The 12,999-nt window shown below is 40.6% G+C and overlaps 1 protein-coding gene across 1 annotated transcript; it reads right to left on the reverse strand.

Moving 5' to 3' along the window:
* Positions 1-488: 488 nt before the first annotated feature.
* LOC139294287 (bifunctional 3'-phosphoadenosine 5'-phosphosulfate synthase 2-like) lies at positions 489-11,831 on the reverse strand. The gene is made up of 12 exons (XM_070916140.1): positions 11,773-11,831; positions 8,847-8,961; positions 8,455-8,690; positions 8,122-8,260; positions 7,818-7,936; positions 5,879-5,992; positions 4,877-4,988; positions 3,039-3,244; positions 2,600-2,735; positions 1,155-1,423; positions 801-1,030; positions 489-675 (listed from the first exon to the last, which is right to left on the reverse strand). The coding sequence occupies exons 1-12, from the start codon at positions 11,797-11,799 to the stop codon at positions 534-536; spliced, it is 1,845 nt and encodes a 614-aa protein (XP_070772241.1). The 5' UTR covers positions 11,800-11,831; the 3' UTR covers positions 489-533.
* Positions 11,832-12,999: the final 1,168 nt, after the last annotated feature.

The following is a 12,999-nucleotide window of genomic DNA, read 5'->3' on the forward strand; positions in this document are numbered from 1 at the left end:
GCACTGTAAGTAGTGACAAAACTGCTAGTAAGTTTTCATTCAGGTCATACAAATGACTGGACAGAGTAATATAATTGCAATAAAATGCTATAAAAAAGGTGAAATCTACATGTTTTTTTTGTGTCATGCATCCTTCAGATATTACATGTAAATATCAAACATGATTACATTGCCTTGGGATGTGCTCCTAAAATTAATGTATTAACATAAAAAAAAAAGAATCTCAAGTTACCTTTAATTTACTAAAATACATAGCTTAAGTTAATATGCATATAAACATACAATGGATTTATAAATCACATAGTTTTATAGGAATGTAAAAATGTAATCCTTTAACTGCTTAAGACAAGTCATTTTGATTTGGTGAAGACTTGTACAAAACACCCACCCCTGTCAGACTGACTCATCATTCATAGCAATCTAATGAGTATCTTTGTATAAGATAAAACAAGAATCTATCTAAAATACTTCTACTTAACCCCCTTAAAGAACCGACTTTATCTTTTTATAGTATGCCGTTAGCGCTGTGTTGATTACTTGTCCTTCTGAAGAGAGGTGTAGTACTCGACCAACACCTTCCAGGCCTTGGGGGCCATGAAACCATCTGGAGGGTTCTCTCCACTCCGAGCCATGTTCCTCATCTTGGTTCCAGAGATGAACTCAAAGTCAGCATGTCTAAGAGAGAGTGAGAAATGAGGAAGGGCAGTATGGGGAGAGTGGGTGGGATAGGTTATTCAAGTAAGTGGTGTGGACTCTTCAAATATTACAATATTTAATATTTATTTACTTTCCTCACTCACCGCTCTGTGTCGTAAAAGTCCATAGCCTTCTTAGTCTTGTTGTAAGCAGCTACCCTGAAGGGGATGATCTCCACAGAGGTGAGGCCTGGGGCCATGGTGAGGACCTTGCCTCCATGGGTGGGGTCATACAGGTCCCGTTTAGTCTCTGGGTGAGGCATGCCTGCGGGGTCCCGGCCAACAATGTAGAAGTTTGCTCCGGCGATCATTCTGGCTCTACAGTGCCACTGAACCTGATGAGAAATTGGTTAATACAGGTTAATATTCAGTCACACATACATATCACGGGTAAATGGTTGAACAGTCAAGAGCTAGACTGACTGTACCTGTACAATAAGCCAGCACACTACTCCTCACCTCTGTGGGTCCAGCGTACATCATAGGCGAGGGGAAGATGGCAACAATGGTGTTGGCTGGGTCAAGGATGCCCTCCTCCAAGACAGCGGCATGTTGCTTCATCCGCCAGTCCAGAGGCACATCGTCATCTTTGGTCCAGCCACCAAGTGGGTGAAGCAGGAGGACTGGATTCTTGTAGCCTCGCTCCAGCAGACGGCGTTTGGTGTCCTGCATCAGCAGGGCGTGACCATTGTGGACCGGGTTACGTAGCTGGAATGCAAATACCGCATCTAAGGAGGATAACATGGAGGTTGTTTAAATAATGACAGTATTCATGGTCATAGCAGCAGCATTACAGAACAGTGGAGCTGTTGAGCTTCATGATCTGTGCAGTCCAAAATATGTGAAAAAGGTTGTGCATATTAACAAGTGTCACAGCAAACATGCTCATAAAGCCACATAACTCAAATGGACTTAATATTTTTCTCAATGTCAGTAAATCCCATGAAACACCAACCCTGAATTGATCCTCATAAGAAGTAGTGTCTGTGTAGCAAAACCTAATACAGCTTATTCCTCTGTGTCATGGAGCTCCATTGTTGTACAGAAGCTATTAAAAACTAAAGTGCTCAGCTATTTTAGGAAGTCATTTAGCCTTAAATGAAACATTGAAAGTATATGATGAAGATGATATTTTTGGGCATTTTGCCTTTAATTGACAGCGATAGAGAGGAAAGGTGGGAGATAGAGAGAGGGGGTGACATGCATACATGGGACGCCTGCTCTACCAAGTGAGCTACAGGGTGCCCCAAAGGTTTAGTTCTTCAGTAGGAGCCGGTTTAGGCTTGGGTCTGAGAGCCACAGACAGGTTGGGGAAAGTTTTGAGAGGTGTTGGTTTTGGTCTTTTCATGGGGTTTGTTAGCAATAAGAAAATATAGAATATTGTCAGCCTGATCAATTAAGTGCACAACATGCTTACACCAGTAACAAAACTCAGGATGGGACCACAGAGCAGCAAAGAATGCTGCAAAACAAAAATGACTGAAATACATACTGTATTGTGTTACAGATAAATAAATAACAGAATCTTGAACACAGCATTCACGTCAGAGTGAGTGAGTGAGAGTAAAAACAGGTGATCACATTTCATTGTTCATGACTTTGCAGAAACAGACTGTATGTCTCCACAGATCACAAACATCTCCATGCAGCTTTAAATTTACCATTTCATTTTTTCATCTGGTCCTTTGTCAAGTTCTTCTGAAAGACAAACGGTGCACTGCTAAATACATTGCTTTAATGTTGTTGTATGTTCATTTATTTGTTCACCAGCTGCAATGGATATTTTATTTATGGAACTTTATTTATCGTAAGTGTCGCATCAGTAGCTACTTACAACAAATTATCAGCCATTTTGTGTTCCCTGATTATTGGTGTAGTTTTGTGAGTAACTTAGTTTTTCTAACCTGCTTTCAAGTCTTTGAACTTCTGCTTGAGCTCCTGTGGAGTGAGGCGGTATTGATCAAGTCCATCATTCCATTTGATTCGCTCCAGCACCTCCAGGTCACCACCTACCAGCCAATCACCTCCCTCCATAACCATCTGCACAAGGTGATAAACAGAGAATACCAGTTATTTTTAGCTGACTCAAATATTTAGTTCTGTAACTGCATTCAGTATTAATATTCAGGTAAAATCTTTGCCTTTGAACATAGTAATGAAATATTTCACTATGGCTTGATTTATGTTTTGTTTGCCACAAAATCATAAAGCTGAAGTTCAATATTGACACAGTGAACAATGATGTAGGTACCAGAGGATGTAGCTGTCTGCAGTGCAATCATGTGGTGGACATTGAAATTATAATGTGTGTTTGACGAAGACATTTGATGAATGCCTTATCACCTTAATGTAAGGGTGCTGTGGACAAGTGGTGCCCCACTGTCTGGCACAGCGCTCCTCCTTGTGGTGTTCGTAGAACTCTGGGTTCCTGAGAATAGCCACGCGTGAACCCTGGTACTCAAGAGCTACAGCCGCACAGCCGTCCAGCTCCCGCTTGGTCTCAGCGCTAACAGGCAGGACGATGGGAACAGACAAGTTGATGGCCCCATCTGAGACACAAGAGGATGCAGTGAACCAAAGCAAATGTTACTTATACAATACTATAAATCTGCAGTTGCCAGGGGATACATGGTAAGATTGTGGAAAGGTGTAAAATTAGAAACATCACGCTTTAATTTAAAAGTATTTATACACATATTGAGTCAACTGCAATACCACACAATTGAGAGTACAAGCGAGGAAAGTTGAAACAGTAGCAAAAAGTAAAGAAACAGTTCAAATAGTTAGCTAATGGATAATGGTTAAAGTATATAATGTTAGCCAAAAGTAATGAACAAATAGTGGAAACAGAAGACAGAGGTAATGGATAAAGGTTGAAATAGTTAGCTAAAAGTAAGATAAATGGTAAAATAGGTGGAGTATAGAGGTAAAACTATGTTGGAGTGTGGAGATTTAAAGCTTACAAGTGTACAGAAATAAAGCCATGAGGCACTTTTTGGGAGTAAATAAATTTGCTATACTATACTAAAGCCATGACAGGAGATGAGGGGTGGGGACCCTGTGATGAACATTAGACTGGTTGCATGATTTGACTGTGAAACAGACTGGTGGGCAGGAAACATAGTGGACTGTGTAAAAAAAAACTCCTCACATGGGACGCGCAGATATATGGTCCGTGGGTAGACTACATGCACACAATTTCAAAAAAGCATTTTGAAAGATAGAATTTATTTGGTTTGATTGAAGATTTTGTTGTTCTGTTTAAAGAAAAAAATTATAATAATGAAATACAGATAACAAGACAAAATGTAGAAGATATGGTTAAATCAAAACTGAGTTCTTCTTATCTTCTCATCTTACCACTACATTTGGAAACAGGACGTTTTGGAGAACAGATCGGATTTCTTAGTTATGTGAGCTGAATGAGGCAGAATGAGAAAAACATTTTGTTTTATATGGTCCTATGTGTCATGATCTCAGAAAAAAGGTTTTCAGTAAAAACCAAAACAATTAATTTTTGTTGGAAGATGCTGAGATAATGAAAAACCTCAATGAAACTGGCCCCATTGTATTGCCAGAATGTGTTTGTGTTCTTTTTCGGTTCTGTTCTCTGTTGTGTTTCTGTGTAAAACACATTTTACTGTCTGTTCTTTGCTTTAGGAATATGTAAGAGTATGTGTGGTGTGCAGCAATGATTTGTTTTTTTTGAATGCCGTAAGTCTTTATTTAAATGTGGTGTGATCGTTTACATGTAGTATAGACCGTTTTAATGGTATGACATAGAAAAAAAATCATACTTTTCCATTAAAATGAAAAGGACTATGAAAAAATGTCAAATGGGATGTTTGACAGCACAAAAAAGCTTACTCTAGTGGGGCATATTATATTTACAAATGTGAAACGATGAGGTGGAAGCACATTGATGTTGGTGTTATAATATATATTATATATATAAAGTCATAAAAAGGGATCATTCATACACATTTTTGTATTTTCTTATTTTAAAATAAATGTGCCCAATCCAATGTAATCGTCATTTAGGCTCTCAGTTTGAAGGGGGACAAGCAGCTGATCTGGTTGGTGCTACACTGCAGTGCATGTCTTTTAGTGCTGGGTGGTGGAGAGACGATGTCCTGGCAGGTTATAAGAAGAGTAAATATGAAAGTGCGGTCGTCTCTCACCATCCAGGAGGTTGCCAAAGTGTAAAACCTGGAGGAACTCTCGCTCTCTCATGAAGCCCTTCAGAGGGCTGGCCCACCCCTCTGCCAAAACCTGCACCCACTGTAGATCCAACTGCAGACAAAGAATGATTACTCATTATAAACATCACAGACAGATGATACTGAAAACATTTACACAACATGTAACAAATGTTTAGGCCATGGATTTAACTGCACTGATAATATTCGGTGTGTTGTAAATGTTGATACACTAATCAACATGTCTGTATTTACACTATGAATGAAATAATCAATGAATTGTGGATGTCAGACTACTGGATGGTTGGAAAACAGGCACGATGCCTAACCTTATAAACCCTCATTGTGCTGCCTTGCATGAATGATGGACAGAAGACGGTGTTATTGTTTTCTTCATGAACTGGCTTTCACCATAAATATTAAAAACAGCTAACTAACCCAACTCAGAAGTAGAAGAAACTGTATCATCACATTGAAGAACACAGTATTACCGTATTAGTGCAAATACATCATTTTGTGTTTTCTCTTTGAGTTTCTTGCCCACGCTGTAGCTTGAATAAAAGGTAGTTAACAATTACCAAGTCCACTGATATATTGATATTATAACTGTCATTATGCATCAATTGACGTAAATTATCTTACTAGTGGTATTAGAGAGGTATCTTGTTATAAGGGCGTTTCTGGGAGAAAATAAAATGTTTTAAAAAACACAAACAACTGCTCTTCTGTGGGTTGAAATTTTCATTCCCCTCTAGGGAATTGAAACAATAATTTAATAAGACTTAATAAGCATTTCACAGCTGTGTGCCTGGTAGGCTTTTATGTCTTTGTTAGTGCCCAGGGAAGTCAGAGCAGTGACATTAGTACACAGGCTCCAAACAGTGGGGAAGGTTTATGGGCAGCTCTCTGCCATGTTCAGTACTGACCCCCTTGTCCATTTGCTGTGTGATAAAAAGAAGCCTATATACTGCAGTAGTGGGTTACCTTGGTGATGCTGATGGTGGGAAGCGTGTTTGCGTCAGCCACAGCGAGATTCAGCTTGTTCTCCAGAACAAAGAGTTCATTCACCTCCTCCATGATCCCGCTTGGTACAATATTCTACGTACAAGGAGAAAAAGGGAGTATTGGACAAGGTTGGAATGGTAGGACTGCACAGTGGCTCACTTTGAAACAGAGTACATCTCCATAGCAAATTAAGTTGAACACACAACCTATTCTGGAGCAGGTTTGTTCTCATCAGATCCAAACTTTGGGTAACCAGAGAAGAGCTGAGAGAAAATGGATTGGCTTAAAAAGATGAAGAAACTTGACTTTTCCCACATTTACTTCTACTGAGAAATAATGTGCAAAAGGCTCAAGTAAAATGAGGAAGTATGGATAGAGAGGTTTAACCAGTTGCTAGGCAACACCCTTTTTTGTATTACAGCTCTGCTTGTTCAGAGAGAACAGCGTCCAGTTTATCGAGAAGCATTCCCGTTACATTTGTCATGTGACCACACACACACCTGTGCATCTCCTGTGTCCGGACTAGACATCCCATATTGCTGACTAACTTTCCTAACCACCAAGAGCTCCATTACAAATAATTTTGTCAATACTTTCAGAATGTTGAGTTTGAAGCCATTATGAAATTAATGAATGGGGCACTTTGTTATATTTCTAAAGTCTGCTGCATTACATCCAGTATTTAGTAGGTATTTGTCGTGTAGTGTATTTTTGATGAGTAACTAGGATACATGTTTGCCTCCTAGTTTTGTGTTACCAAGCCTTAAAACATCTCCAGGGATCATGAACATGAAATCACTTTCACTCAGTTTTGCTGAAACCAAATCACCAGCTGCCTAATGATACTGCACTGAATGAGCATTCAAAAGTTACATTTATGATGTCATTTACATCATTTACAGTTCTGATGTGTCATTTTAGGTTTCCAAGAAATAGACATTGTCAGCTCACAGCTCAGTTTTCCCAATGAACAAGGCAGATATGTGGTAATCACTCAACATGTCCTATGACACAGCTTGCCTTTGAGCGTTTATTAAGCAATGTACTTGCCAGAACAGGAGGCCGAGATGAGAAAATCTTTTCACCAACTGCTGTTGACACAGCATTGTTTTATTTAAAAGTAAGTCACCTGTGCCTTATGTGTTTACACGTTTACTTTATCAGCAACCTTTCCGTCAGCAAAGCTGTAATGTGAACCCTGTGTCTGTATCTAAGACCATATCTGTTATTCCTTTACATATTTGCAAATGACCCCTGGGTAAAAATGGCACAGAGTACAAGAGAATACCTTATGGTTTTTATTCATTCTCATCTGTGAAAGGCGATTTATGTTGCTCTTTCTCTTCCAGTTGGTGTGAAGTAAAAAACTACTATTTTTTAGACCTAATAACCTTTTATTTTGACATCATAAGTTTCATATTGTGTACATATACTATAGTTTTTCTCAGCTGAATCATTATTTTTTGCCCCGACAATGACCAATAATAGTGTCATCTGCTCTGAGCAACGCCATCTGATGGTCACCATGATGTTTTCTGCCTCTGGCTAGTTGTTGCAAACCCCTCCTCCTTCATGTATAAGTCTTCATAGCTGGACTGTAAAATCCAGGACTGACAAACAACACTACGATATTCTTCATGATTGGTATCAAAAATCATTGTTTGGTTTTAGGAAGCCAGCTAATATAGCCCATCCCTGACTATATTGAACTTGCTTTGAGCTGCTTGTTTGAATAGGGATATATTATTCTGTGTACTGGCAGACTAACAGGTCTTAGCATTTGACATGTATGATGGATGGTGAACGGCTGTGTGAGATACAACATGCACAGTGCAGTGGGTCATTCTGCCACAAAGATCTGGACACATTTTGGGGGTTTGTTCGACGGGCTTCATCAGAAAACATTCTCGTCACACACCTGGTCCCTGAGCAGCTCCAACACTTGGTTGAGGCATTCGTTCACCGAGAGCTCTCCAGTTTTCAGCACAAGATCTGGAACCTCAGGACGCTCATAGTCTGAGTCAATTCCAGTGAAACCTGGCAACAAATGTAAAACCATAGTAGGGAATGTCATCAACCCCATCAGCACTGACACTCCATTAATACTTGAGTAGGATACAGTATCACCTCAACAGGAAGTGAACTACCATGTAGTTGTAAGAAGGGCTTGGGATTACTTGTACAGTATAATTAATAGAGTGGTAAAATACAAAACATTGCACCTTTGATCTCTCCAGCGCGAGCCTTCTTGTAAAGTCCTTTCACATCCCTGCTCTCACACACCTCAAGAGAAGCGTGGATAAACACCTCAAAAAATGGTAGCCCGGCACTTGCATGGATCTTCCTCGCCTCCTCACGATCCTGTGGAAGAAAATAGGACAAACATTGCATTTGAATACAGTTCAAAGTGTTGCAGTGTATTCTAGGCTGATTCTTTCATGAAACCCTTAAGTGCACCAGATGTCTAGTATCAACCATCATTAGATCCTGTTTTCAGCTATTTAAGTGAATAGATAAGCACCAGCACAAGACTGTAACTGGTAATGTTCTCTGACCTTGGAGAAAGGAGAGATGAAACTGGTGATGCACACCAGCCCAGCGTCGGCAAACAGTTTGGCCACCTCGGCAATACGACGGATGTTCTCCTCGCGGTCTTCGGCAGAGAAGCCCAGATTCTTGTTCAGGCCATGGCGAATGTTGTCTCCGTCCAGTGAGTAGCAAGGGATGGCGTGGGACACCAGGTACTCTTCCAGGGCAAAACTGATGGTAGTCTTCCCGGCACCAGACAAACCTAGTGGGAAAATGTGACATATAAGCATGACAGTGGGTTGAATTAGGCACTTTTTTTTATCAAATTAAACCTTATTCAATGTATGGTTTCTATGTGGCAGAGGAACGAGCCACCTCACAACCAATAGGTGGATATCATAAGACTATAGAGATTTACCGGTGAGCCAGATGGTGCAGCCTCTGAAGCCTCCCCTGGTGCCCACGACCTGCCCTCTCTTGCTCCGGCTGACATGGTGGGCCTGGTACACCACATTGGTCGACCTGTTGAGATCCTGAAACAAAAGACGGCAGGCTCAGACAGAGGCAAACTGAAGTGGTTCTGGAGAATTACTCATGATACAGATAGCCTGATATAGAGGCAAACAGGACTTGAGAGCCATCTTACTGCCCCCATCTAAATGTATTCAACTCAGATCATGTTAACCAAGTTACACAAGACACTTCCACTTTGTCTGTTCCCCTTAGTCTTTCAATATAGTAAAATAGCGATGACTGAATGATGAAAAAATGTAGAGTCATACTGCTCAGCAGCGCCATGGCACTTTACACAGTGATTAGAACTCAGTTTAGCATAGCATGGCTGGTTTTACATGCCCTGTTCAAAGTGACTCTGTGGACCAGGCTGTGGATAAATGGGGCTGTATTGACTTCTGGAGGGGAGGGAGGCATGGGGGGATGGGGGGAGGCATGGGAGGGTGGAGGGAGGGAGAGGACTGACTGGACAATGTGTCCAGTGTGCTGCCTGCAGGCCAAGGATGATGTGGCAATGCTCGTGCCCACACGTTCGCCCTCTGCGTCCACTCTCCCTTCTTCCCTACATTCATCCCATGGCTTCATTTTTTTGCATACTCACCCCCTCCTCCTCCTCCTCCTCCTCCTCTCAATCAGTCCCCTGTGCATATAACAAGTCTTCAAGACCTCCACCCAGTGTTACAGTAGTTCAACATACTAGACCCTGTTATATGGCCCTTGTAGGGTTTCAGTCTGCTGCTGACAATCTGAGTTTAAAGAGCTCCTTTTTCACACAAATGTAACCATGACACATAAAGGTGTGTTTCAATGAAAAATGTGAGAAGACTTATACTTTATGGTTGTCTTCCTAGTGGAGGGGATCCATACATTTGCTGGGTTTATAGATTACCAGTCCAGGCACTGCTGCTACTAAAAAATAGAAATCAATAATAGGTTGAAAAGTTTGTGTGCAGTTTTGTAACAAAAGTGTGACATTCAATACTACAGAAGGATGTAAATGTATACCACTGTCATTGTTGTCAAGTGGTGTTAATGTACCTCGAGCAGCATTTCAAAGTGACCTGCTCCTCAACAGTACAAGATATACTTTACACACTCACACTAATGATGACCAGAATCTTCCCCAAATGACACGTCGCCTACAGTTTGTGCACGAACACACCCACACGAGGTAGACAAACAGAAACAGTTTCTCTCTTTCCATCACTGAATCCCACTGCCGACACACTGCTCCTTATTCATCCGTCCTTCCTTTTCAACACTCAGGGGAACATGCTTTATCCAAAACCATCACTTCACTTCATATTAACAATCTTATTTCTTTGAATACTTTTTTTGTCCCTTCCCTTGTTTCATGTCGCTTGCTTTTACATTTACTTGTCATGAAAAGCACTTTCAACTGCATTCCTGTGTAACAAAGGTGCCATAAACTCTTGATATTACCAAATTTGAAGGCCTGTAACCTTTTCTCTTGCTACATCCTCTTTCTCAAGAAATCACAAAAAGTAAAACTATGATGAAAAAGGCATACACCCAATGATGGAAAATAGTACAGGAATTCTGTCAGAGTAATAATAACACTAACACTTTGGGTAGGTTAATAACACCACAGTAACAGTAAGCATTAAATCGCAGGAGATTTTAGGGCTGCAACTAATGATAATTTTCATCATTGATTAGTCTATAAAATGCCCACGTTCACATAATTAAACTGCCTCTTAAAAGGAAGCTTTTCCTTGCCACTGTCACCAAAGTGCTTGCTCATGGTGGGAACTGTTGGATCTCTGTAATAACATTATAAAGAGTCGGTCTAAACCTGCTCTATTTGTAAAGTGTCATGAGATGACTTTTGTTGTGATTTGGCGCTATATAAATAAAATTGAATTGAATTGAATTGAATAATTAAATTGATTGTTCTGTCAAACCAACAGTCCAAAACTCAAAGATATGCATGTTACAACAATACAAAAAAGAGAAAAGCAGCAAATACTCACATTTAAGAAGCTGGAAGCAGCAAATGTGTCACATTTATGCTTCAACAGTGATTCAAACATTTCAGTTATCAAAATAGTTGCTGATATTCAGCTCAGTTTATATGGTTGGATCAGTGTGACACACTGTCTGCAATGGTGCACACCTTGAGTGGTGTACCTACAAAATGCAGCTCTATGGGACATACATGACAAAGACACATGACAGGTCAGTGCATGGAAAGACTGCATGACTTTACACTTGATGATCTTCCCACTGATTTCTCGCTATTCTCATTCTGACTCCACGTATGTTGTCCAAGTTAGCAGCATTCCTGTGCAGCATCAGACTGCCGTTTCACAGTGGCCTCTTTCTCCCCCCCACAAGACACCCTACGTTATGAATGGGCCAGATTGACACGAATACGCTACTACAACAACCAGCCTATTCAGAGTCAAGGCTGTAGCCATCACACCTGGTAGTTAGTTACAGTAAAGAGGCGCCGGAGTGAACAAGGTGTTCAATCCAGAGTTACTTTGGAGGAAAAAGTCATCAACCATTATGCCTACTTTTCACTGTTTTTTCTGTTCGATCGCACCAGACATCAGTAGTAACAGCATCGTTAACAAGGAGAACATATAGCGGATAGTTAGTGTTAATATTTGTGTATTAATAAGACACTTATTTGACACACATACTTGGGATGAGTTTTACATCTCGGGCGCTGGCGGCTCACACACACACACACAGACACACACACACTCCGCAGCACTTTTGACAAACATTTGAGGCTAACTTAATCTGATGACAGCTCGGATTTCGGTTGTTTCTCTCTCCCCGTTATCTCCAGATCTACTCACCGTACGAAGCTTTTTCACTCCGGACATTTCTCACGCGTGTAACACCGCCGACGGACTGCTTAACACCGGGCTTCACACATATACACACACACACACACACACACACGCGCGCGCAAGCACTCTCACATACACACTCACAGGCCTGGATGGAGGAATCTTCCGCTCGCTTGGGTTGTAACCTCCAAACTTTTGGAATCGAAGAAGACGAAGGGGGTTTAAATGGGACTACCAAGACACGTAGCATTCCGCTGGCCCATCCTCCAGCCCTCCTCCGACGTCCAGAAATCTGCATAATTTGCCGTATTCCAGCCAATACTCGAGCATAACGCCATGACGGGGCCGAGCACTGACTGAAGCCAGCAGGACTGGGTCGAAGTTAGGCAATAACGTTATAGTAATGTAAAACCAAGGGACTCGCTATACACCACTACTTACACCATGCATTGATTAAGGTAGCTTTTGTTAGCTCATACTATTTCAATTCCAGGAGACTAGTTGACATCACACTCAACTCGGGTTACAAAGTACATCTCTAGTTTACCAGATTTAAGGTGAACCGTTAAAAGCACATTAGCTAGCCGTAAATCACCACTGTCTCAGCTGCAGCTGGCTAACTTTAAAGCTAGCTAATGTCAGTTATGCTAGCTCAATTCTGTCGGAGCAAAATGGCAGAAAGTTTAGGTTACTCTCTCCTGTATAGAAATATCCCCACTTCACTGATTCAGTTATTCAGCCGAAGTTAAGAAGCCGGTCACACAAAATGAAGTAGCTTACTTTTATAGTTAACCGAGTTCTTTTTCTTTTTTTTTTTACGTGAGGGCACATACTATTTGATAAATGCCCAAAACATGCAATTAAACGTACCGGGAGTCATAATGACATGAGTAGCTAAGTAGCCGTTACCAAGGTGTTCTTTAAGGTAAAGGGTTAAAGGTAAAATGAACAATTAAAGTTCAAGTAAGGCAATGAATTCGCTTGATTATCCATATTAGATATCTACGGTATGTATGAATTTTGAAAGGTAATAATTAGCTTCAACAATAATTCATGATGTCTATATTTCACTGCAATTAGGCTGCAGTTGTAGAATTTTGAACATGACGAAAGTCTGTCTGAATCAATTGAAAATTAAAACAAATGGAAATTATTACCAAAAGGGTACAACTTTCAAATAAATCACTCGTTGTAAATAGTTGACTATATGGATGCTTAGTAAAATAAATCATT

Source organism: Enoplosus armatus, chromosome 12, assembly GCF_043641665.1.
Source record: "Enoplosus armatus isolate fEnoArm2 chromosome 12, fEnoArm2.hap1, whole genome shotgun sequence".
Classification (NCBI taxonomy): domain Eukaryota; kingdom Metazoa; phylum Chordata; class Actinopteri; order Centrarchiformes; family Enoplosidae; genus Enoplosus; species Enoplosus armatus.